The sequence below is a fragment of the Sceloporus occidentalis genome, unplaced genomic scaffold (genome assembly GCF_023333645.1).
Source record: "Sceloporus occidentalis isolate IW3139 unplaced genomic scaffold, rSceOcc1.0.p SCAF_5, whole genome shotgun sequence".
NCBI classification, from domain to species: Eukaryota; Metazoa; Chordata; class Lepidosauria; order Squamata; family Phrynosomatidae; genus Sceloporus; species Sceloporus occidentalis.
Window position 1 is genome coordinate 50,772,268 of NW_028316985.1, and position 26,358 is coordinate 50,798,625.

The following is a 26,358-nucleotide window of genomic DNA, read 5'->3' on the forward strand; positions in this document are numbered from 1 at the left end:
ATAGTTTTTGTTTGATTAGTACAGTGGGCCCTTGGTATCCAGTCGGGTTTGGTTCCAGGACTCCACATGGACCCCAAAATCTGGGCATGCTCAAGTTCCATTATATACAATGGCACAGTAAAATGGTGGCCCCTATATAAAATGGTAATATCAAGGTTTGCTTTTTGGAATTTAGACATTTTTAAAAAGTATTTTCAAGCTGTGGATGGCTGAATATGTGGATAAGGAATACATGGATAAGGAGGGGCAACTGTATGGGCAGAAAGAAGCCAAGACAAAAGAGATTATCTCATGAGGCTTCTATAACACAGCAATTGCATTTCTGGAGCACATGGAAACATACTAGTATTGAAGCAATCTACTTTGTATGGTGCACTGGTATCCACACTCCCCACTTCCACTTCCTCCCCATTATTGCCCTATGTAGGACATGTGCATGAGTAGGGAGCAAGATAAGTGCTAGAGGGTTGCAGGGAGGAAAGACCAGGTGAGATCAGGTGGTGGGGAGGTTCAGGGAGAATGGATCAGGAGACAGGAGAGAGATGTAAGGCAGGACAAATCAGGCAGCAGAGGTACAGAGAGAACAGATCAGATGGTGTGAGGAAGAAAGGAAGCAGGGAAACAAGTAATTTGATTGTCAACACCTTCCAAACAGCAAACAGCAGGAGGCTTGGGGAAATCACCTACATCTTTACGTTTAAAAAACAGTAGCTTTGGTATGGGAAGTTGAAATTGGATTGGGGCTGAAGTGCCAGACAGAACTCAGAAAAATTAAATTTTGGGATTATACTTCATACATTTCCCAAGTAAGAGATTATTGCACGAGGCTCAAAAAATAGAATAGAAGCAGGATAGTAGTGTTTGGTTCCTTTCATTAACGCAATCACAGTGAGAGTGGAGCTCATGCAGCAATCTCTGTATTGGCCATACTGTTTGTGGGATTCTGTGAGTAATAGTACAAGATATACTTTTCCATGCTTGGATTAGGTAGAGCCTTTTGTAAATTGGTCTATCGATCACCTTGTTTACAAAAGGCTCTACTCATATATTCGTATTTAAAAAATGAACTGGTAGACAAACAATATTTGCCTGATCAAAATAACCTGCCCACCTACTACTGAACCTGTTAGGGAAAACACAAATGCCTGTACTTTTTCTTAGTGAGGCAAATAGCTCCTTGGAGGGCATAGTAGATTTATGTTAGTCATCAGCACTAACATTACAGGGGTTATGTAACAGATGCCATTGATTCCTTTGCAGACACGCTGCACATAGTCTTGAAATATGATCAGAAGCAATTTCAAGATATTGCCACTTGAGAATTCCTTATATTGCTGGAAAGAATAACTGTTTTTGCTCAGTAGCAACCAATGGCAGACTAAATTCAGATAAAACATTATCCTTCCTAAACAGAAACAGTATCTTGGAAACCTACCTGTGTATACAGAGAAATGACCAAAGAATAATTGTGAAACAATAGCATAAATGTATGCTTCCCCTGCCACCACCAACCCAACAAAAGGTTCCCTTTAGAAAATGTTAAAAAGGAACAATAATAAGGGGTGGGTGGGTGGGATTACATGAGAATACATTCATTTATCCTTTGGCTGCCCCAATGTATTGCTCAGTGATAGTACAGAGTTTTCTCTCACTGAAATCAAAGTTGCCTCAAAGTGCCTATCAGAGGATGTATCATGCCTGGTTAATTATAAAATATATATTTTAACAACAGCTGACAGACCACCTTTGATAGGGCAATTGTTTGCTAATGAGTGGATGAGTATAATCTGCTGATGTTTCATTAATGAGAAGTCAGAGAGGGAGATGGTCTCCAGGACTGATAACTGAGAGTATCTTCAGGATATGGAATGAGAATGGAAAGTTTCTGGCCAGTGAAGGAATGAACAAATGTGAGAGGCTACATTACCCCTAAGAGAACCTGGGTGGCCACACCCTACCACTGCAAAGAAACAACACCCCACAACTTTTTGCCTCTCAAATATCCCTCCAATGCCCTTAAGGGACTGTGGGTGTCATGTTTGCCATATTTTTATGCCACCAGGCCATTATAGACCCAGGCAAGCCCTTTTTTTCTAAACAGAAAGTTTCTGGCAGTCACATCTAGTTTACATCTGGTTTATTTTGTTTTTTAAAGGCCCTAAAATGGCCTAAGGGGGCCCCCAAACAGCAAAAAAATAATGCCCCTCCCCCCGAGGGCATTTGGAAGCAAAAAGCATTGGAAAAGGGGGTATATAAATGGCCCTGAGGTGCCATATGACAATAAACAAACCAGGCAGTTTTCCCTCAACTGCAACTGCTTCTCATTTAGTCCAAACTACGAAGAATAACAGCTTTGGAAGAGACAAGCTATTAAATCAGTTTAGTGTAATGTCCTGCTATGTTCTGAAGCCCTTGTCCATACTTCCCTATTTCAGACACCCAGGGATCCACTGGTCAAGAGTTGTCCTCCCCAAAAGTAACTTTTCCAAGTTCCAGATTGGGTGAAAGCAAAAACTAGACCACTTGCTTTGTCTGCAAGCTTGCTACAATGCTACATATAAACGGGAAAAATGTTTTCTTTTATTGATTTAGCCAAGATGTAATTTTCCAAAATTGGTCTATCGATCATCTTGTCATATATTTGTATTTTTTTAAAAAAAACCTGAGTCTCCAGTGTTCTCATCTAAAAAAAATGAAAATAATTACAGATTATTTTATCATTGAAATAACTGGAAGAAATGAAGCACACATAAAGAAATAATAATGAAGTCTTTATTTTTCAGTCCTGCACTTGAGCTCTAAGAAACACTCACCCAGGAGGACAGATGCAACCACTTACACATGGTGGAGATGGTGCACAGGTAAAATTCATGGCTAGGTTTGCACAAGACAGCTCACAGTTTACCCCAGCAGATGGCAAGCCAGGTACATGAGATCGGCAGTCATAGTAGATCTTTCCTTCATGGCATGTCTGAACTGCAAATGTGAAATGCAAACCACATGAGATCAATTTGTTCTCAATTCTACTTTGAATTCAATTGGGATTAACATATTTATTTTTACTGGCATATGATTTCAGCAACATGAATACAGATATTCTGCTAGCCACATTGTGATACTTTATTCTTTAAATGATTTTTAAAATCCTTCATTTACCCTATGTAGGATTAATACCATGTGAAAGTGTTCAGGATTGTCAAAATTCTCCAAATAAGAACAGTGACGTTTTATAAATTAAGCTCTAAAGTACTGCAAATTTCAGCATGCATCAAATAACTTCTTATTTGACAAACCTCAGCTCATTTCACATAAATCAAAAGTATTGATTAATTCTTTTTATGCTAAATTGTGCATAGATAATTCTCTAATTACATCACTCAGCTGCGGTACAGGAAACTTTACAATATTATTTCTTAAATTAAATGTGAATACATTCTTTAAATTACAATTTGAAAAGTATTTGAAGTTAGTAAAATAAATTTTACATTTATTTGACAACCACCAATGGCTATGTTCTTATAACCCAACAAGTGTTATATCTGTACAAATAGTTCCTAAGTCAATAAACTGATTTGCACTGGCTTCACTGAACATAAGCAGAGTACATCCATCCATAGATCTAATATGAAGCTTACTATTTGGAACTTTGGGCAAGACTGAAACTGGCAATGTTTCAAAGGATAATAATGTTCCAGCTAGTTCCATAAAATATTACCAATTTGTCTATTTGAATGAGTGAATGTATATACTCGTTCCAAATGATGAATGCTGCTGATATTTCTAAGTCTAAGGAAAAGGGGAGATGAGTCTAAATAAAGATGATTTATTCAAGTCCACTCAAATTGACCGGCATCCATGGACAAACAGAGTGGTTTCAACTCACAGTTCACATCCATCCACCTTCCTTACAATATTCCGTGGCTGAATCCAAAAGAAAGGTAACTAGGGCCTGATACAGACAGGCCAAAATAAAGCTGCTTTGAGTCACTTTGGAGGTATGGTGTTTCAATGATGCATGTGTCCTAAGAGTCCAGAAGCTGCACCAAAGCCACGCTCCAGTCCTAAGGACTGGAATGCAGCTTTGGTGCAGCTTCCAGAGTCTTAGGATGCATGCATCATTGAAACACCATACCTCCAAAGTGACTTGAAGCAGCTTTATTTTGGCCTGTCTGTATAGGGCCTAAATAGTATTTCTTATTCTGAAACAACAGAAGGAATTACCTGCAGGAGCTGCAGTGACTTCAGTACATCTCATTGTTCCATTTAGACACTGGCTAGTCAGTGAACATTAAAAATAGACATATTTTCATAGTTTAATATAAGAAAATTACAACTCTTATTTTAATAACAGCAACATGTTCATCAGAAGAAATTTGTGAAACCTGATATGTATTTTCATAATGCAATAAATGCAATACAATTTAGGAATATAACAATCATTAAACTCCTAAACTTTAAAAACATTTTTAAAATGTAACACTTGTATTTAATCCCACTTTAGCTAAATTGTGCTGAGATCACTGGGATTGCTTGGAATCACTAGGTCAATTCCTTTGGCTTTCCAACATGGGTTATATTTCTAACTGTTGTTACACTCTAGATGTGTCAGGGCAAGAACCTAATGTTTTGAAGATAGCATCAAGGACACTATTACATTGCTGTACTCAATCATGAATGACTGGCAGGCCCATCCTCACCCTTCTCTATGCAGGCAATTAGTCACTAATTTTGTTCTTGAAGGAAGAAATAAGTAATTTTAGCAATTGTCTTCCTAGTGCAAAACTGCAGTCTTTGAAGACTATTCCAGTTCAGACTTATTTAGCACAAAGTCCGGTATGGTTTTTTGTACATTAAACAGCCCAGCATTTCCTGTGCAGAAAATAATGTTTCTCTGTAAAAAATATTCTACACAAAATTCACAGATTTTTCTGCACAATTTCTTTCCTGTATAGAAATATTATTTTTAGTGTGGGAAATGCTGTCTCCAAGCAAAAAAAGTAGTTCAAAATGTAGAGAATGGTGACTAGTGTTGTATATTATATCACAGTTAAATTAAAAAACTTTAAAAAGTTAACGAAAGCAACAAACAGTATATGAACCTTGTTTGGGAAAGCATACTAAATGCTCAGTACAAGAAGCAACTGTTCATATATCAAGAACCATAGATCCAAATTTATATAAAGTCAACCTGTGAATTCAGCGCTATCATGTTTGATAGATAAAAGATGAAACACTTAATAATAGAACTTACCATGAGCCTAATGGTGTGGGCAGAATTTCCCCAGGTTGAAAACTTCTTCCTTTATAGTAACACCGGCAACTAGCCCTGAAGATACAAAGCATCTGAATATAGATGGGTAAAGCTCTACAGAACAAACCACACAATACAAGATTGGCCTACTCATCATAATAAAGATTTTTACTATATATGAAGGGACAAATGCCAGAAGTCTAAACTGTTTTCAAAAGGAAGAGGCACTAGAAATAATATACAGTTGCCCTTCCTAACTCATGGATCTGGAATCCACACCCTCAAATATCTGCAGAGGGGCGACCTCCACCATCTCCAATGGTATATGCGCCCAGGCCGTGAACACAGGAGTACCCCATTCAAGCCTATGAGGCTTTAATATGTGCAAGCCTCCATTTGCTCCTTACTTTCTAACTATGGTATGCTGTGATCCTGGTGACATCAGCCTGTCTATGGAGGCCTGCTAAAAGGATGTTATCACCAAAGATCACCTCCAGATCTATGATTTTAACTTCAGTTAGGAAACGCAAGGGAAAGTAGTCCATATATTTGACTGTAAGTTGAACTCATGTATAAGTCAAGGGTAGGTTTGGGGGGTCAAATTATGGCCTTTGATATGACCCATATCAAGAGTAAAACTTAGGGGCCTATAACAAAGGATGTAAAGGATGAAGCAAAGGGAAACAATGCCAAAGAATTTACAAAATTCTGACAGGCTTAACTGTTTGTGTTCACCCTAAAGGCTGGCTGGAAAGGGGAACTACCATAAATGGTGGCTGTAGGATATGTGGAGACTGCAACCAGGCACAGGTGGGAACAAGTAAAGGCTCACATGTCAAAAAGGTCTGAAGCAGCTGTAGTATAGAGAATAGATGAGGTCAGTGCTTCTTTTAAGTGTCCCCGGGACAGACTAAGCTCTCACCTTTTGCCACTGTACTCAGAGAAGGGGATAGTTCCTTTTTTATGTAAGGGTTAAAGTACGTTATTTTCATTGACCCATGGATAACCCAAGGTTTTTGGCTCAATTTTCTGATGAAAATTCCTCAATTATATAAGAATATGTACAGTATATTGAACAGTACAGTTATAGTGTGTGTGTGTGTGTGTGTGTGTGTGTATTAAAAATCTATTTAACATGGCTTACACTGGCACACAAAAGTTGATAGAGTCTTCAAAGTATTTTCCCTGAGGGCAATTACATCCTTCTGCACAGTCATGATCACAAGTATCCAAAACAGAAAGGGAAGAACAGGAATGTTCACAAAAAGAAGAACATGGGTGGTACAGCATACCACTTCTGCACACTAATGCTGTGGAGACACAAAACATTATTTCAGCATTGGAAATAAAATGCAGTGCAGACATCAAGTTTTAATAAGATATAGAAGAAATCTTCAGCCTCCATTTGTCAATCAAATCCATGATAATTCTAATGACCAGCAGAGAACCTCAACATATGTGGTTTAATTAATCAAGAAAGCCTCTCTGTATCAAAACCTTGTTCAAGATATTTCTGGTAAATTAAGACCAACTCAGATTTGACAGCAGCAAACTATCCCAGAAGCCAGCAGTATACTTCTAAAGGATCCCACTGCTTCTACCAAAACAAGCCATTCACTCCTCCTGCCCGTAGCCTATGCAACCCCTAAAAACCTGTCCTGAGAGGCTAGGAAACTCTGGGGGAGATTTCTGGAACAGCAAAGGGAAAGGGAAGAAATCGAATTCAAATTGAAATATTTGGAAACAGAGTCTGTGTACTTTGTTTAGCTAAATGCATCTATCCTAAGAACATTTCAATTTTTTGTGTAAACTATATTTGTGTTCAGAAACTTACCACAATATGAGACTTGAGACCTGAAGTCAATACTAATTCCATGCTTTCTGCATACATGGGCATAGTGTGCAAGGGCATTGCACAAACAGCTGCTCCCACATTTGCAAGCATCAAAACGGCACAGCTGGTAATATAGCCCTGGGTTGATGTAGACATGACATGGAGCAAAGAGGTCTTGATTGATGACATCACACTGGGATGCATATCCAGCTAAGGAAAAGTGACATTTGGCTTATAACAATACTAATGCTATTGAAACATTCAGTAAAAATAAATGGCAAAGACAGATAACATATACCACAGAAAAACTGTAGGCAGCTCAAATGTGTGCAAATAGAAGGGAATAGTCCTCTTTTCACTGATTTCAGTGGGTTCAATACAGTGATGGCTCATGGCTCACATTTCTGAGGGGTGGTGAAGCCACTCCAGGTTTTAATTTAAAGGCACTTTCCAAGGTATTAAACCCTTTTTCCAAGTAGGTTCAGCATTTTGGAGAGCTCCCTTAAAGCTGTCTAAAACCTGCATTCACCACCCTTCTGATATGGCTCTAACCAACCATCGCTGATGTACTGAATGGTCATTTGAATCAGCAGGATTTCAGCGAACAAAAGCAGTGGCATCCCTAGTTGGATGTGGTGGGTGCACAATGCACTGGGTGATACCCATCAGAGGGATTGACAACACTGGGGAGGAGACGGTAGCAGCCTCAATACATCAAGGAGACCTCAGGGGGATGGGAACAATGGCAACGGTGGACTGGCAGCAAATGCTGAGGCACCTCTATGCTGATTCCCACTGCCTTTGTTCCCACCACAGCTGCACTTATTCAGGAGGAGGAGGAGGAAGGGGGAGAAGCAGAAGAAGGAGGAGGAGGAGGATTCACCATGACCACCTTCTTTCCCTGGCTGGTCTGGCCATGTTTTCCCAAGGGCAGCTCCCACTCAGTAGCAGAACCCTAGCTAACCAAGAATGTGAGAGAGGAGTTTTTTGCAGCCGGGGGGGGGGGGGGGGTTGAGGTAGTTTTCTGAGTCTTGGGTGGCACTTTTGTGCACAAAGTTGAGCATTGGTGGCAAGGGGTTATGTGATGTCATGCATAAGGGGGCTCCCCAATTCCACTGACTGCTACCCCAAGATCTTCTGGCTGGTGAGGGGTGTGGCCATGGGGGTGGCACCATGAGCTGCACTAGGATGAAAACAACTCTAGAGACACCACTGAACAGGAGAGCGATTTACCTTTTTCAGTATGATTGTCCTCAAAAGAATAAATTAAAGGAAGAAACCCCAGCTCATTTGAAAGTAATAATAAAGCCCAGACACCAGAAAAGGCAGATCTGGTCAACAGACTGTGAGAATTCTATGTCAAAATTATGAAATAAAAGTGCACCATTTTGTTGGTTAATGTTACAAGGATCAACCACAGGGATGTTCACAGGCACATGACATGCTGATGAAACCTTCCATGCACTAGCATGAAGCTGTGGCGTTCCTTCGATCATTCCTGCTGGAGAACTGAAAAAGAAATTGCATGATTAAACAGAAATATCAGACTGCTCAAGAGAAGATGCCTGTGGGCCTGATAGGGGCTGGGAAAGACTGTACGTAATAATTATCAAATTGTAGCAAGCCTAATATATATTGGATGCCACAGACAGTATGCCATTACTACATGAGATGTGGCATTCAGTATTATACATGACAAACTTCATTAGTTTTTCACAGGCTGGGTCCAGGACATATACTGTATTTTCTGGCATATAAGACTACTTTTTAACCCAGGAAAATCTTCTCAAAAGTCGGGGGTCGTCTTATACGCTGGGGGTCATCTGATATGGCAGGTTCCGAAACTTTCGAGCCGGAATGGAGAATCTGCAGTTGCTGCATATGGTGGGGGAGCTGAAAAACGGCCGTGGGGTATGGAAAAAAGAGCTGTGTTTGCACTATCAGTCTGATAGTCTTGGAGGGAGGGAGGGCTGGGCAGGTAGGGAGAGCTGACCAATCCAAACAGGCTTTGTATACAAAATGTTTTCCTGCTAAGTACTCACATGTCATAAGCATTTGAATTAAAATTACCATATTAAATTCAAATCTGATGTTTTTTAATATTTTATTTGGTGTGTGTTGGAAGAGGGGTAGTCTTGTACGGCGAGTATATTCCAAACTCGATATTTTAACTGGAAAAGTTGGGGATCGTCTTATATGCCCAGTCGTCTTATATGCTAGAAAATACGGGTAGATATTTTCCCCAGCTCCCATATGAAACTTCCCAATATTTTAAGTTTTCCTTCTGAAAACAATTGTGATGGTGCAGTTTTTGCCATATATAGCCAGCTATAACCAAAATGATAAACCAGGCATATTCCAAAGTGAAAACCAGCAGGATGTAATGGTTTGTTTGTTGAACTTGGAAAATAACAGTGACTTTCGGAATAGATGCAGCTTGTTATAAGGAGGAAGGGTAAGTCTGGATGGAAAATACATTCTGTACCACTTTTAGCGTAATGACTACAGTTATTTCCCAGAACATAGATAGGAGGGTTGCCAATTAGAAGATAAAATAAAACCATCCATAGGATTTAATACATTTTCAAGCACAGTAGGTGTTGATAGATTGGTGTCACATATGTGGTGGAGTGTGGAAGCATATGTGCATAAAATACCTCTATTCATGAGTAAAGATAAAATCCAGGGATTCCCCGCACCAAAAAAAATTTAAGTAAAATATTAAGATTAGCGTTTTACAATTCACAGCTCTAGTTTATGTATATTTCCTTTTACCCTGATATAGTTTCAGGGGTCTCTTGAGAGCATATTCATGTTGACACCCACCATATATGAAGACCTTGTGGTTGATGCCCTATAGTCATGTAATTTGGAGATTAGTCAAACACAAGCAAAATCATTCTCCAGAAAACCTGTACTGTCTTATCAGTTTGGGTGAATGAATAGGTGCCATATTCTATACTTTAGTACATATTTAATTTTATGGCTATCAATACTCATTACCCATAGTTTACATATGGATTGATCAGAAGGCTAAATAAAAGAAGGATGAAGTAATTGTGTCATTTAAACTTACAGAAAATCATCTCTCAAATTCCCATTGTAAGTTCCACAAAGACCCAAAGTTCTTTTCTTCCAATCAGTGCTGAGTTGAATATACACTCTTTCACCGTCTTTAGCAAACTGGATTTTTAAACCAAATTTAGTTTTCAGCTGGACAAACAGTGAAGACAAGTTCTGGATTTCAACATATCCTACACAAAACAGAAGAAGATCCCACCACAAAATTCAATAATTGTCCAAGGCTTACTCAAACAGCCACAGCTGAAATCTAAGACATGCCCACTGAAGAAAGGGGGAAAGACAATTTTCATTCATATATTCTTACCTCTACATGCCTCAAAACCAGTCCAAAAAACTGCTTTGAATGGCCAGGGGACACCCTGCTACACCCCCCAGAACAACAAAAGCCACAAAGGAAGAGAAAATCAAGGAAAAACATTTCTTTCCACTGATTGCAGTTCTTACTAGAACTTACTTCCTTTAACAAACAGGAGACTTCTGTTTTGTTTTGTTTTAACTTTATTCAAAATATATCATACAAAATCTTGCAATCATAAGACAATGGTATAAAAAGTTTCATGTCATTAAAAAACTTTCCTTGTTTAAGTTTTAGACAATTCAATTCATTTAAAATAAATCTGACCTTAAAGAACAGTGGCTAGATTGAGGAAAAACGGATGTAAAATTTGTATTAATATAATCTATAAGAGGAGACCATTTTTCCTGAACAGGTCTTTGATTTTGTTGTTTTGAGTTATATTTCATGTTGTATGTTAATTTCTCCATAAGCCATTGATCCCAAACTCCAGGGATACAAGGCCTATTTTCCAATTATTAGCCACTTCTAGACCAGCTACTGTCAGCAAAAAAGATATCAACTTTCTATTTTTTAAAGATTTATTACCTTTTGTGTGTATTGAAAATACAAAAGAGCTGGGCAAAAAATTATGTTTTGTTTTGTAATTGAAGCAATTTGGCTGCTCACATCATGCCAGAAGTGGGTAATTTTGGAACAGTGTAGCTACTTATGGATATAAGTCCCTAAGACTGGACAACCTCTCCAACACAGAGGTGATATAGATTTTATCATCTGTGATTTCCTAATAGGGGCCAGATACCATTTATATACTAGCTTTAGAAAGTTCTCTTTGGTTAAAGCTGATCTTGACTTCAACACAGAAGATAACCAAATAGCATACCAGTCTGATTCTGGAATTGATATATTTAGTTCACTTTCCCACAATGTTTTGATACTTATGGTATCATGATATGAATTCAACAAGATGAGATGATATATTTGGGAGACTGAACCTTTACTATTTCCAACAGGATCTTTGCATAAAATTTCAAAGGGAGTCATAGATCTCAATCTTTCCCCTTTCTTAAGTAAGCTAGAGGGGGAAGTTTTTATTTGCTTAAATTGAAACTACGAGATCGTTAATGGGTCTAGAGTTGATTCTAAATCTTCCCTTGATTTGAGTTTATTATTCTTAAAGAGGTCTTTAATTTGATAAATTCCTTTTTCTTCCCAACCTTTATATTGCCAAAATTTATCCTCATGAAAAAAATTTGGATGATGTAAAAACAGACAATTAGGTGACAAATCTGGAAAGAGAATATCTTTCCATTTTTGCCAGATCTCAATGGTAGTTTTAAACCAAGGGTTGTTGAGTCCTTTAATCTCCTTTCCTGATCCTTTTTTTAAAATTACTGTAGAAAGTGTGTAGATCTGTATTAAATTCCATTTTTACCCATGAGATATTACTACTTTTTTTCATTAAAGGGATTGCCTGAGACTTCTGTTTTAAGGGCAAGTTCATATCTCATCCAAATATCTCTGTAAATTACAGAGAACTGACACTTGGTTATTCTCATTTACTTTCATGGGATACACAAAAATGGCAGACCTTCAAAATCCACACATTTCAAATTATTTTAGCACCAAACGGATATATTGTCTATCATAAGCTATTAATTTTAAAGCAGACTGCATACTTGCATATCAAAAACTTTGTCATCATTATCCCAATTACAAACAATAGCAGAGAAATGAAAATGATGACAGTTTTCTCTAAACCTGTGGCACCTCCCTAAAAGGTGGAAGAAAATGGAGGAGGGCTGGTGAACAGTGGTCAGTGCATCATCAAGTAACAGACAATTTAAACAGAATAGTAACTTCTATCCAGTGTGTATGTGTTTATGTTCAAGCTATTTAAAATACTTTCACATAGTAGTCCCCTAAAAAGACCCTCAAAGCATGATATATCATTTAACTGTGTGACAAGAGAAACTTATAAAAAATGCTTCATTTCATGCATTTTTGCTTTCACCTACAGAAGAGATGTAGGGCAACTTTCTAATTCATTTCACATGATGAGTGAAAGCTACATGCTAGTCATTCAATGCCCAAAGCATAACATATCAATTAACTGTAACAAGATAGGGTTTAGGGCAAGAAAACTTGCTTCATTTCATGCATTTTTACTTTCACATATAGAATTCTAGTGATGAGTGCCAACCACCTAACTCAATTTACATGATGATTGAAGTCTGTATGCTTATCTGTCAGTGCCTTCAGTTATTTCACTTGGTCTATTTCTCAGCTCCAAAACTGGAGAAGAGCTTTGTACAGATACGAAACCATAAATTATGAATTCATTTTAAAAGAAAAAGGATGATTTAGCTGAACCTTTGTCCTTGCATGAGAACACGCACTCATGCACATAGTTCAGGTTCATTTTTTATACCTTTTCATAGAAATAGCTTGGTTAGAATTTTCTAACATAATATATTAAGAACATTTAGAAACATGAGAGGAAACCATAAGACCTCACATTGATAAGGTAAAAGTGTCTTACCATTTAGATTTAAAGCCTGGCTAGAATAGCCATATTGAACTTCACCACCACGGTTCAGAGTCACTTGCCTGTTTATATCATCTTCCAGTACAAGTGTTACAGACTGAATGCATGTGTGGTCAAGGTTCTATATGAGTCCGTGCAAGAGAGTTCCAAGGGGGAAAAAAAAAGGGGGGGGGTGCAGAAACATTTTCATTAAATTAAGTATGTGAAAGTAACATTCTATTTTGATCAATGTTATGTTTTTATTATGCCTTCTTCCAAGGAGCAGGAATGCTTTCCCCAGACTTGTCATTTTATTCTCACAACAATCTGTGAGACTTAGGGGCTTGACAGACTGCCTCTTTTAGCTCTGGATCAGGGCCACAAGAACTACCTGCTGTGGCCCCAACTTCGCCTTTCTGCAGCACAAAAAGGAGCTGCAAAAAGCAGCTTCTTTTTGCAACCTGAAAAAGGTGCCATAGCTGCTGGAGCACGGCTTTTCAATGCTCCTTTGGTGCTGTGTCATGTAGATGCAGCACCAACCAAATCATCTGTAAGACATTTACTTTAGAAGTTATAACAATGTACACTCCATTCACTCTTGGAATGAGACCAGTTCAACAAATCAAGTAAATGAATAAGTATTTTAATTCTTAAAATTTAATGCAAATAATTGCTTTAATGCAAATAAAAAGAGGAACTTCATGGTGCAGCAAATTCAGCATATTCTGGATTTAACCACACACCGCCAGCTGGAATGCCCTATCATTAATATTTCAATATTCTCTGAGCTCTCAGATTTATTGTTCCAAGAAATGAGAGAGCTTATAAAATATCAAATAAATATCTCAGTCAGCTTCAAAACGCCTCTTATCTGGTTGGCTGTATATCAAAACTGTTCAACCCTGTCACCAAGAGCATTTATCTGCCTAAGACACCTGCTCAGTTTGTAACCAAATATGTAGATGCTTGTGTAATCATGCATGAATGAAAAGCTCTGTAGACTTAATCTCAGTAAAAGGCACAATTGGTTTTACAAAAGGCAATCCTTACAAATGAAATAAAATCCAGGTTATGGTCAGCTAAATGTTCAATATTAAGTAAAAGAGTGATTTACAATTGTTAATCTTCTTAATTTATTGGCTCTAACTGCATAAAGTTATGTAGGCATTCCTTTATCACCATGAAATTTTAATTTAAGTAGAACTTTACCTGACCACAGGGAGTTTTCTGTAAGGTGATTGTAAATTTGTCTTTCCCAATGCCTTTCACCAGAATGTATTGACATATACCAAGGAAGGTGTAATGGCGACCATCAAATGTTGTGAAATGGGAATCGCCAACAATTGAACATTCCACTGAAGGCAAAGAAAGGTAAGTAGCAAAATTGTTTCACATAGCCAGATGACAGCATGTAACAAGCAGTGAGAACCAATGCAGGTTAAACATCTAAATCTTCTTTTATCTCTTTTTCTACTTCTATCCTTACTACTTTATAAGTCTTATCGCACCATGGCATCATAGCATCATAGTGACTCATTAGTCTTGCTATTGTCTCAGCCTTATTGCACGACGCTGTTTCTGTTCTGTTGTTCTCCAGTGGGAGATAGTTTTGCTTGTTCTCCCCTGGGAGATTGTTAATGACCTCCTTTCCCACTACTTTTCTGCTACAATTTCTCATGCTAAAGTTCAATTGCACTTTTTTTGGCAATTCTGGGTGGTCAGTGGGTGTGCTTTGGGTTGCTCACTGTCCCCCTACGCCACCTCCTTTTCCAGCCCAGAATATCTCTCTCTCTCTCATTCTCTCTCTCTCTCTCTCTCTCTCTCTCTCATACACACACACACACACACCGGAAAATGTAAGAGGAAAAGCGTCTTAAAGTTTTAAAAAGTGTTTACTTCATTAGCTCTTGCTTGTTTGCTGTTTCTTCTTAACTTCAGACTTAATAATTGTTGGCAGATGAAAGCAAGCATCAGGATAGCTCAGGCAGATATATGAAGTAGCTGCTGGCTTCACATGCCAGCAATTAGCAACTAGTTAGGTTTGCTGTAAACTAACCATGAAAAGAACCCCTTTAAAATATAAGACTGTTTCCATTTATATTTGTATATTTTATTTATTTATTTATTTCTCTTTCTTTCTCTTTCTCTTTCTCTCTCTGTGCATGTATGCATACCAAACTAGGAAAAGAGGCACAAATAATGTTATGCAAGAAGTGGGTAGATAAGTCTTATGTGTGATAAGCTTGCAATAAAGTTTTAGCACAAATGGACACTAATCTCAAAATGGTTGTGAAAGTGTGAGAGGAAAGACAGAAGTCCTGCTTGACTAGCATTTTTAGAAACACTGTTTTTGCGGGAGAAGAACCTAATGCAATAAGGCCCTATGATGTATACTAAAATTTAGGACCCTTTCAAAAGTAGTTTGCACTTCAGTGCTCAACTACTTTTGAGCGTGGAAAAGACAAACATCATTTTAATTATACTATCTGTACACCATGGAGAAGGAAGGAAATTCACTTCTTGTACTTTCTAAAGTTGGTGGCCTACTCCAGATAATTACATCTTGACTTAACAAGCCAAGACACAAACATTTTGTCTGTTATACAGCAGTTTTCCTCTGCCTTTTGCACAAATTGAAAATAGGAAACTTCTAATGTATCTATAGATTTTTGTGGGTTTTTTGGACTATGTGGCTATGTTCTTGAAGAATTTATTCCTGATATTTCTCCTGAATCTGTGGCTGGCATCTTCAGAGAATGATGGCATGCAGATTTTTCACTGAATGCAGTGTTTAAACAGGAATTAAGAAACACAAGAGACACTGCAGACTGGGCCAGACAGAAAAATCAGCAGTAGCAGAACACATTATAAACCAACCTGGGCATAAAATGCTATTTGAAAACACTGAAATTCTGGACCACACCAACAACTATCAAGTCATAATGTACAGGGAAGGCATTGAAATCCACAAACACCATACCATGGATCACTTATTAAATAGACACAAATCCTCCTCTCATATCATCCCACCCTGAGGCCTTGCCATTTACCAACAGTACAACACACAAATTAACATGTAAATCACTTCTTCTCAACCAAGGGTCACACAGCATATATACTCCACACACCTCCATCATACCATTCTCTGAAGCTGCCAACCACAGATGCAGGTTAAACATCAGGAATAAATTCTTCCAGAATACAGCCACATGGTCCGAAAAACCCACAAAAAACTATGGATGCCAACCATGAAAGCTATCGACTCTAATGTATCTGCTTTGCTGTTCCCTGTTCTGCTCAGACTGTGAAACTATAGTTGTCACATTCAGGACAAGCTAGAAGCTTCAACAAAGCCAAGTCAAGCTGGTATAAAATCTTGAGTCATTCTTGTACTGGACTTGTTTTGTATGAAACAGAGAACTACAGTATTTTGAAGCCTTCTGATTTAATCATAATTCATGCAAAGAAATGAAGTACTTATGTGCATGAACAAAACTGAGATTGTGTTGTAGTCATGTGCCTTCAAGTTGTTTCCAATTTATTATTATCCAAAGCTGGCTAGTGAGCATGAAACACACAGGAAGTTGTAACATATGGCATATTTCCAAGAAAATTTTATCACACTTTATAGGACTCTTCGTAAATAATGATTTGATGTTAACAACTTTCTGCATGTGCATACATGCACTAATGTAAACTGACACATATCCACTAGATAAGCTATAGTATCAGATATAAACCTCTGTGAATGACACGCTGATATCTAAACCTGAACTATCATTTAGAAGAATTGTAAAACATTCCTCTATTGGCTTGTTCTTGTGGTCATAGCTAAGCAAACTGGCAGCATTCCTATGCAAGCATACTTGGGAGTAAGTGCCAATGAACTCAGTGGAAGTTACATCCAAATAAAAATGCATAGGATTGTGCTGCTAGATCAACGTAAGTTTTGCATTAGGTAGATATCAATTGATATCTCATATACACATAGTCATAAACTTGTAAAAAAAAAAAAAAAACAACTTACCAGGGCAATCATGTTGAGTGCAGTTCCAAATACCACCAACACAAATGCTAAACAAATTATAATTTATAAAAAAATTAGCTATATACATTTGGGTTGATAGGGAAACACTATAAACATTTCTGTTATACAACCATTCTTTGTAACCATTTTGCTTTTAATCTACTAAAAAAGGTGCTCTTGCAATAGGTGTGGCTGCCTGACTCACTAGGCCAGCCAATTTATTGCTGGGAAGGTGCTTGGAGATTGCTGTGGCTTCTGACTGGGTGAGATTACAACTCCCGGAATGCACTGGGAGCCGGATGTGGCCTCAGATTGGTTTGGCCACTGGAAAGGGCAGGTTGGTCAGAAGGGGCAGGGAGTTCCTATCAGCTCAGAGGCTTAGATCAGACCACATGCTGGGCACAGGATGCCATTCCGTCCTATCCGGCTACCCCCTTTTGTCATCACAAGGCCTGGCTGTGACCGGGCAACAGGGTTCATCAATTAACAGTTGGGTTGGATTATGCCAGATCCTGACCCATGCCAACCCCACCTGTCAGATGTATTTAATACAGTTGTGGCCTTTTTTCTTCCATATGCTGATCTCTGTGCATTGCTCTGTGCGGTGCCCCCTCCACTGCAATAGTACCACACAGCAAATTCCTTTAAAAGAACTATTAACATTTAGACAGAAGGTGGAGAGATGACAGAAATAAAAATTACATACCAATTACTACATTCTTGCTCAATGGTTGAGCCTACAGGAAAAGCTCTCCCGTGATAAATACAAGGGCAGTCAGACAAAGAAATGCAAGTTCCATTATCCAGTATGAGACCTAAGTAACAAAAATATCATTAATGAAATCACAAAATACAGAAAATACAATGTTAAAAGTCATTCAATATATAACAAAGATCTCCCTCCATATGTAGCAAGGATATTCCTCAACCAAAATATCATATAAGGAGGATCGTTGATAATACTCTATCTGCATTTCCCAGTTTCAAAATAGCTTTCTTTAAATTTAGTTAAGGTAGAACTTTGTCCATAGTAAACAGAAGTGATAATATTGTGTTTAATCACTTTTAAAACATAAGCTAAACAGCTAGAAGGTTCTAACCTTCTCTAATTGATTAACTGTGACCATCCTGGTTGCTGTGGATCAGCTCCCCACCCCTCTTTTCCCTTCACATTTTTTAACACAGATTTCTGTCTCTCTTATTGCTTGGAATATTGCACCCTGTTCTTAATGTCCTGGATCATTTCTCCTGAAGTCTACTTGATGATTATTGTTGTTTTTGACTGTATAGGGGCCTCTTAGTATCTGCTGGGATTTGGTTCCAGAACTCCCTGTGGATAATAAAATCCATGGATGTTTAAGTCCCATTAAATACAATGGATTGTAAAATGATGTCCCTTACATAAAATGGCAAAATCGAAGTTTGCTTTTTGGAATTAATATATTTTCAAAATATTTTAAAGCCATGGATGCTTGAATCTGTGGATAAAGAATCGATGCATACAGAGGACCAGCTATATATTTCACAAAGAGTATTTTGGTTGTAAATAGGTATCCCTTTTCCCCAGCACTTGTAAACAAGTGCATCTCCATAATTTGCTGATGAGTGAATTATTACCTGGTCCAGTCCTGGACATTTGGTCACCTGCTACCGTGTAAAGTTTTTTTTCCCCCTAAAGCTCTAGACCAGGGGTAGGCAAACTTTTTGAGCCAGGGGCCAGGTTGCTGTCCCTCAGACAACTGGGGGGCCGAAGCCGGGGGGGAGCTTCCACCCTCCGGGCGTGGGGCCGTGTGCCGGGGTGGAGCTTCCACCCTCTGGGGGCCAGGAGGAGGCCTCCAGCGCTGACAGCCCCCACCGGCTTTTTTGCCAGCCTCTGACGGGGCCCGAGGCCCCATCAGAGGCCGGCAAAAAAGTCCTAGAGGCCTGCTACCACCGCTGGGGCCCTCCAACAGGGCTCCGGCGATCGCAACGGGCCTCCTAGGGGCCCACTGCCGCCACCGGAGCCTTGTTGGAGGGCCCCGGCAATCCCATCGGGCCTCCTAGAGGCCCGCTGCCACTGCTGGGGTCCTCCAACAGGGCTCCGGCGATCGCACCGGGCCTCCTAGAGGCCTGCTGCCACCGCCAGAGCCCTGTTGGAGGCTCCCAGCGACTGCAACGGGCCTCCTAGAGGTCCGCAGCTGCTGCCGGAGCCCTGTTGGAGGGGCCTGGCGATCGCAACGAGCCTCCTAGAGGCCTGCTGCTGCCGCCGGAGCCCTGTTGGAAGGCCCCCGGCTACTGAAACGGGCCTCCTAGAGGCCCGCTGCCGCCGCTGGGGCCCTCCAACAGGGCTCCGGAGATCACACTGGGCCTCCTAGAAGCCCGCTGCCACCACTGGGGCCCTCCAACAGGGCTCCAGACATCACACCGGGCCTCCTAGAGGCCTGCTGCCGCCTCCGGAACCCTGTTGCAGGGCCCTGGCGACCGCAACAGGCCTCCTAGAGGCCTGCCGCCATTTTGTTTTTTAAAACGGCGGTGAAGTCTCATGCGGCCTTTCCCGTCGTGCCCCATGACGGGAAATGTCACGCGAGACTTCGGCCACCATTTTAAAAAACAAAATGGCGCCCGGAGTGGCACAGAAGCAGGGCGGCAATCGGCGACAGGACTGCGCCGGGGCCGGTGAAAAGGCCTCGGCGGGTCGCATCCGGCCCGCAGGCTGGAGGTTGCTGACCCCTGCTCTAGACTAATGGGTTCTACTTTAAACCCTTGCTTCTTAGACTCTTCAGAGTCTGGAGTAGATCTGGCTTTGTCCTGATTAAGATTGAGTGGACATTTTTGGGTGGTGGCCATCAGAGAAGGGAGTCAAAGGTTCAAAGAAGTCAGAAGGAATATAGGGCATACTGACAGACACACATATTTTAACTACACTGTCAAATACTGTACAGTATATTACTTATATATCTAGAGCTGTGATCAACATATTTGTGCAAATGTAATTCCTGCAGTTTTTTTTCCAGCTGTGTATGGAAAATACTCTTCTGTGTATGGAAAGTACTGTGTATATAGGTATTATTGTATATGCACCCTGGAAAGACATGACTGAATCTTCTAAAGACCCAAATGAATTGGATACTGTCCCTGTTTAAAGACACTTCTCATGTTCTTGACATAGTTCAACTTTAAAATAACATTAATAAAAAGTTGCACTTACCATCTGGGCAGTAGCATCCATCTAAGCAATGAAGGTTACTTCCAAGGCAATCTTTCTCAAAGGTACAGCTTGGTGGACAACAGCTAATACAATCCCGATGGATAAAAGTGTCTTCACACTTATCAACTACAATGCAACAGGTTCAACATTATTATATTTTTGTTATTTTCATTTGGCTGAAGATGCAAAATACACAAACTATTTATTACCTTTTTGGTACTAATAGCTGTATATTAAAATTAGGGCACCTAATCACTAGTAACCTAAATTTAGTGCATTTCATGGTCAGTTCTTTAAAAACCAAACAGAATAAGATCTTTAAGATTTTGCTCAAAGTGATAGGAGTGTGGAGACACAGAATTAAACATTTACAGGATTTAGAGTCTTGTCAGAAGAAATCTAGTATGATAATCTCATTGAAAGCTGCTCTGAGATCTGGTATGACAGAGGGTATTTTAAAGAATTAAAGAAACATGGTGAAGATTATATGTCTTCCTTGAGACATAATCCTGAATCATGTCCAAAACATGAGATGCTCTGCTAAAGTAGACACAAGAAAAAATATCTGAAGGCTATCGCCTAGAAACATTCTTGCATCCAAATGCTTGCAGTATGCCTGCCGTTGTTGTCCATTGGTTAGTACCCTGGAAATGGACCAGTGGTACCTCAAAAGATGTTTTTGACATTAGGGTGGTTCAACAAGGATTAACATCAGCTATTTTCTAGGTGATCAATATTAAACTTGCACTGAACTTACTACATGCTGGAAAATCATCCCTCCAATCTCGTATTGGGTAGCCTGCATGCGAACACGATCTAGCATACTCTGTCACTGCCCGGCAGTAAGTTTCATCATCATCTTCTCTGAAGAGGCAAAATAAATCCTTACTGATTAAATCTTAAAGTTTAACATTAAGTGTACAGTGATATTATAACCTCAAAAGAAAGGGGTCAATATTCAGTCTTATATTGGTATGTAACTGAAAAGCAAATCCCAGAATATAATTTTATTTGCTGACAAAATATATCTATGTCCAGCAATGACTACACGGCCACAATAAAAACAAAGACAAATACTGAAGAGTACAGGTTTTATTTGTAGAGGAAAAAGGCTCTTCAGAATACATGTTAAACTTACAACAGCTTGCCTCTTTGGCAATACAAGTTGCTGAACTACAAACTTCAAAGATAACTTCATTGGAACACAGCCACAAAAGTCAAAGGTAGCAGTTGAGTTTAATTTGGAATCCATTGAGTCATCTTCAGATATGGTGACCAAAAGGTAGGAAAATTTAATAATTTTAATGTAATGTTCTTCTGAAGAGCTGAGACATCTTTCAAGAGTGCTGTCATTGTGTACATCTGCTTGGCGGGCAGGTTGGACTAACTGGCCCTTGTAGCCCCTGCCATTCTGTGACTCCAGAAAAATGTATCTAATCTGGATTGGTTTGGCAACAAACTGAGTATTGATTTGGGCAGGGGGAAATAGCCCCATCCATTTCCAAGTATACCCAATGTGAGTCAAACAATGAAAGTCACTTGCTTCTAATTGTTGATCTTAGTGGGAACATTTAGAATTGTTTTTCGTTCATAAAGTCATGTACAGTCGGACCTTCTTATACACAGGTTTTTTATACACAGATTCAAGCACACACGGTCTGAAAATGTTCCAAAAAAGTATAAATTTACCTTGATGTTCCATTTTTTATTAGGAACACCATTTTGCTATGTCATTATACTTAATGGGACTTGAGCATACACGGATTTTGTTATACACGGGGGATCTTGGAACCAAACCCCAGCGTATAACAAGGATCCACTGTACAGGGCAATAATATAAAAATAATTACTATTCAATACGACCTGTAAAACTAAAAAAAGTTCATTCGCTGCTTACCTACAAAGGTCATTCATACAGCTGGAAATATATGGATAAGGATCTATGCTTTGGTGGCAGCTAAAAAAAGGAAACTGCAAGAGTATTTGGCACTTGAAGTATATGTCCTATGGACAGAAGAAAACAGATAATTACTGATGTACATGTTCTCCACTACACGTACATCATATTGCAAGGGGATTTTTACTGAAGATCTAATACCACTAAGACAGACCAGCACAATTCTCACTAGAACCCTTTCCATGCATTTGGTCCATGGATTTCAAATTACATCCTGCTTCAGAAACATTGACTAGGCAAAATGCCTTCTAGACAGGCAGACAAGGTGGAAAATCTGTACTCCTCTAGATATGTTGAATGCCATTTCGCACCAGACACAGAAGGTATGGCAGTAACCATGGATGATGGGAAGTGGTATCCATCATAATCTGGAGGGCTATGAGGGCTATGGTAAATATGAGACAGCAAAAATTAGAATTAAATTTTTTATTGCATTTTACAGTAGAACCAACTATTGTCCAATATGTTGTATAAACTGTACAGGGCAGCATCTCATAACTATACGTCACCTGATTTCATTATATTTCTTTTAAAATATTTGGTAATTTGTCCCTGACAATCAGATCAATGTTCTTGTCTTAACTCACTTAACCAGTGTCCACATGTGTGATCTCTCTCTGGCATTTCACTCAGATGTGGGCCTATGTGAGTTGTTACAGCTAAAGGAGCAATTAACATCTAAATAAATGTCATGAACACTATAAAAATTCAACACACCAATAATGATTGTTATTGTTGTCATTAAAATCCTTCCTTTATCAATACCACACTATTGCTTAAGTGCCTAAAGCTCCATCCACACTGCAGAAATAATCCAGGTTGACACTGCTTTAACTGCCATGTCTCAATGCTATGGAATTCTACTATCATGCTTGCTGTTTGGATTGGTTAAGAGAATGAGTACCAATGAAAAATAACAAGTTGTTACAGCTGGAAGCTTTCAGAAATCTATTTGGTTGGCACATGCAGTCCACTTTTCCAAGCCCTGAGCTAGAGCATCAAGCAATCTCTAGAACATTCTAGGTTCCCAAGCCCTCCAGTAAATATTTCCAAGGGGGTTTCACAGGGATTTATGTGGAGATCAGGCAGAAAGAACAGAAAGCATCCTTGCACAAGTATCCTTCCATTCACTAAAATAAGTTTTGTAGAGGCCATTATTATACGAAATAGCACACTAGCCAATTTACCTCATAAGATTCTGCATCAATGTAGCAAGGACTAGGAAAATCAGAGGCAGTAGCTACACAAACTGCATCATCTGGAGTTTGCACAGACCAACTGTTGGCAAATTTAGCAATATCTTCTTTATAGTCACCTAATGAAAAACAGAATTTTCCACAAAAGCAAGCAATATTTTGCCACCATATTATTATACAGGTAATGCCACTGTATATATTAATGTTTTCACATTTCTAATTAGTTCTTAACAGTATGTAATTCTCTTTTAAAGTGAGGCATTCAGTTTAATCATTTATATGGTTAAAATGACTCTTCACATAAAACTACATTCTCATGCTGCAAGCTGCTAGTGACAGACAGAATCACCAGCCCAAAGCTTAAATATCAAAGGTCTACAAAGAAAGTCTGCTTATGAGAAGCTGATGTCTGAAGAAAAGAAAATAGTCTCACAAGAATATAGACACTTAGCTCATTCTCATACTTGCTGGAATGCTTTGCCTAATTCTAACAAGTATTAAATAAACACCTTCTGGGAAGCTGTGTATTAGTTGTCTGTGATGCTGTCAGTTAGTCTAAAACCATCAACTGGGTGGCAAATGCCATACCCATTGCAGTAGACTACATTAAGTGCCTTACATTATAAAAGTGGCATTTTCAAAATTCAGTCATAATGTTAAAATGATTTGTCCTATCACTGGGAAATCTGGTATGAAGCATTTGTCTTGCAGCATGGTGTAATATGAACCCCCCCCCCAAAAAAAAAAAAAGGCTCATGAGGGATGGCTAAATTACACTGATGCACAGATACTTCTTATTTCTGTGTGCCAGTCTCAAGCATAACTCCTTAAACTGTAAGTTAAGGCACTTGCTTTTTGGTGTGTGAAATAATTTAATTAAGAACAAGTCTTCTCTTGACTTAAACCAAAGGCGTTTTTTATCCAAGAGTTAAGCTACATTTTTTGATATTGAAAAGTAAGACAAGATAAAATGCCAAAAATTACAGCAAAATGTTGTTACTGAATTGAGTTGATATTTTATAGCATGCATTCATATTGTGCAAAATGTAGCAAACTACTGTTATTCTGTTCATTGCACATATTCTTATTATTCTTTCATTAACACTAAGTTTTTAATTTCCTTGAATGTATTTTCTTGATTTATAGTTAATGCATATGGACCATTGTTTATAATAATAAAATAAAAATAAAAACACATGAGGTTTCTGTCATTACAGGTAGTTGACACTGACTTACTATATATAAACTGTAGAATTGATACTAAAATGTATTATTGGTCAAGATGTACAAGGCTATAGGCCAGAAATAGTCCAGTCTGGGTTTGCTTGGCCTTAAACATGCCTCTCTCAGTCTCTCTCTACCTCAGTCTCCTATTTGAATTATGTAGATAAAACCACTACTTTAAGGAGTTATTGTAAAGATTAGAATAAGAACAAAGTAACCTCTGTGATCACAGGCATGATGACTAGGCATTATGTGAACTCAACATCTGGAGATTCAAGGTTGGAAACCACAGTCCAAAACACTATATGAATACTGCATGTACATTATCCTCTCATTTTGAGAAAAAATTATGCAATTACAATTTACATCTGATAATATCCTAGTAAAATTCTGAATTACAAGTGACTATGATCGAAGAATGTGTTGTCACAAACAATATGCCCCAATTATATGCTTACTATTTTGTATTACAAAATCATCTGATGTATTGTTGTTATAATTTCCACAGAGACCACATGTTTTGCCCTTATATTCGTCTATCAGTTTAATGTAAACTCCAGAGTTTCCATCCCAAGCCAGGGAAAAGCCAAATGTAGTTTTCACCAGAATATAATCTGCTAATCTCTCAATGAAAATATTTCCAATTGTTTGTGGCAATGTCAACCTGAAAAAAAAACAAAATAAACTACATATCATACAGTCTAATCACACAGAAGTCTTTGCTTTTTAAAAAATTCAGCATTGGTACAAATAAAAACAAAATAAAGAAATCAAATTATTATGCAAATTATAATAAAGTCACAACAATTGAAATTCTTAATTTTAATTATCCATTTCCCTTATCATCATATAAATATTTATATTGCATCAGATAAACTAATACAGGTTGAGTCTCCCTTACCTAATATGCTAGGGACCAGAAGTGTTTTGGATTTCAGGGTTTCTTCTGATTTTGGAATATTTGCATATTGATGAAATATCTTGAAGATAGGATCCAAGTCTAAACATGAAACTCATTTGTCTTTTGTATACACCTTATAAAAATTGTATGGAGGTAATTTTATACATAATGTTTTCAATAATTTTGTACATGAAACAAAATTTGTGTATATTGAAACATCAGAAAGCAAAGGTGTCACTATTTCAGTCACCCATGTGGGCAATTTTGGATTTTGGACTATTTCAGGTTTTGGAATGCTGGATAAGGGATATTCCACCTGTATGACCTTCTCTTTTTTCACATATTAATGTAAAAATTACATTACTAGGGGAAAATACCTCTATCACTCAAACCAACCAACTCCATGTTTCCAACATTTATCAGAAATACATAAATCCATTAGTTCCAATTATACTTAGGCTCAAAACAGACAAGCCAAATAGAGCAGTTTCCGGCCATCTCAGGGGCATAGCCTTTAGATGATGCATGCCCCTGAAGTGGCCAGAAGCCACTCTAAGGCCACCTAAGGCAGCCCAAAGCATCCAGCAAAAGGAGCGGATTTAATCTGCTCCTGCAAGCAGGCCATTCGGGAATATGGTGGCAGCCCATTTCAGGAGCAGGCCATCCGGTTGCCACGATTCCGAAGTGATTGCAGCTAGAGCAGCTGGAAATCGCTCCTTCTGCCCTGTCTTCTTCAACTCTAAGTCAAAATTTATATAAAGCCCATTGGTTCAGTGGGTCTAACCTACTAGGGACTAGTAAACAGATTTAAGCCATAGTATATAGAATACAGTTGTATTATAAAAATGATTTAATCCATTTTACTTTATGTATTT

The 26,358-nt window shown here is 38.6% G+C and overlaps 1 protein-coding gene across 1 annotated transcript in view; it reads right to left on the reverse strand.

The window, feature by feature from the left end:
* LOC149312146 (otogelin-like protein) overlaps window positions 1–26,358 on the reverse strand; it is a 111,731-nt gene that overhangs the window by 74,905 nt on the left and 10,468 nt on the right. The window contains exons 7-22 of the mRNA XM_089527174.1: window positions 25,041–25,246; window positions 23,350–23,477; window positions 22,103–22,209; window positions 20,963–21,069; window positions 20,206–20,331; window positions 17,725–17,833; window positions 17,019–17,065; window positions 14,201–14,346; window positions 13,007–13,133; window positions 10,162–10,339; window positions 8,470–8,594; window positions 7,086–7,295; window positions 6,396–6,561; window positions 5,252–5,326; window positions 4,222–4,274; window positions 2,814–2,976 (exon numbers count right to left, since the gene is read on the reverse strand). Coding sequence (XP_089383300.1) covers window positions 2,814–2,976; window positions 4,222–4,274; window positions 5,252–5,326; window positions 6,396–6,561; window positions 7,086–7,295; window positions 8,470–8,594; window positions 10,162–10,339; window positions 13,007–13,133; window positions 14,201–14,346; window positions 17,019–17,065; window positions 17,725–17,833; window positions 20,206–20,331; window positions 20,963–21,069; window positions 22,103–22,209; window positions 23,350–23,477; window positions 25,041–25,246 — 2,073 coding nt within the window. The remainder of the gene's footprint in view (window positions 1–2,813; window positions 2,977–4,221; window positions 4,275–5,251; window positions 5,327–6,395; window positions 6,562–7,085; window positions 7,296–8,469; window positions 8,595–10,161; window positions 10,340–13,006; window positions 13,134–14,200; window positions 14,347–17,018; window positions 17,066–17,724; window positions 17,834–20,205; window positions 20,332–20,962; window positions 21,070–22,102; window positions 22,210–23,349; window positions 23,478–25,040; window positions 25,247–26,358) is intronic.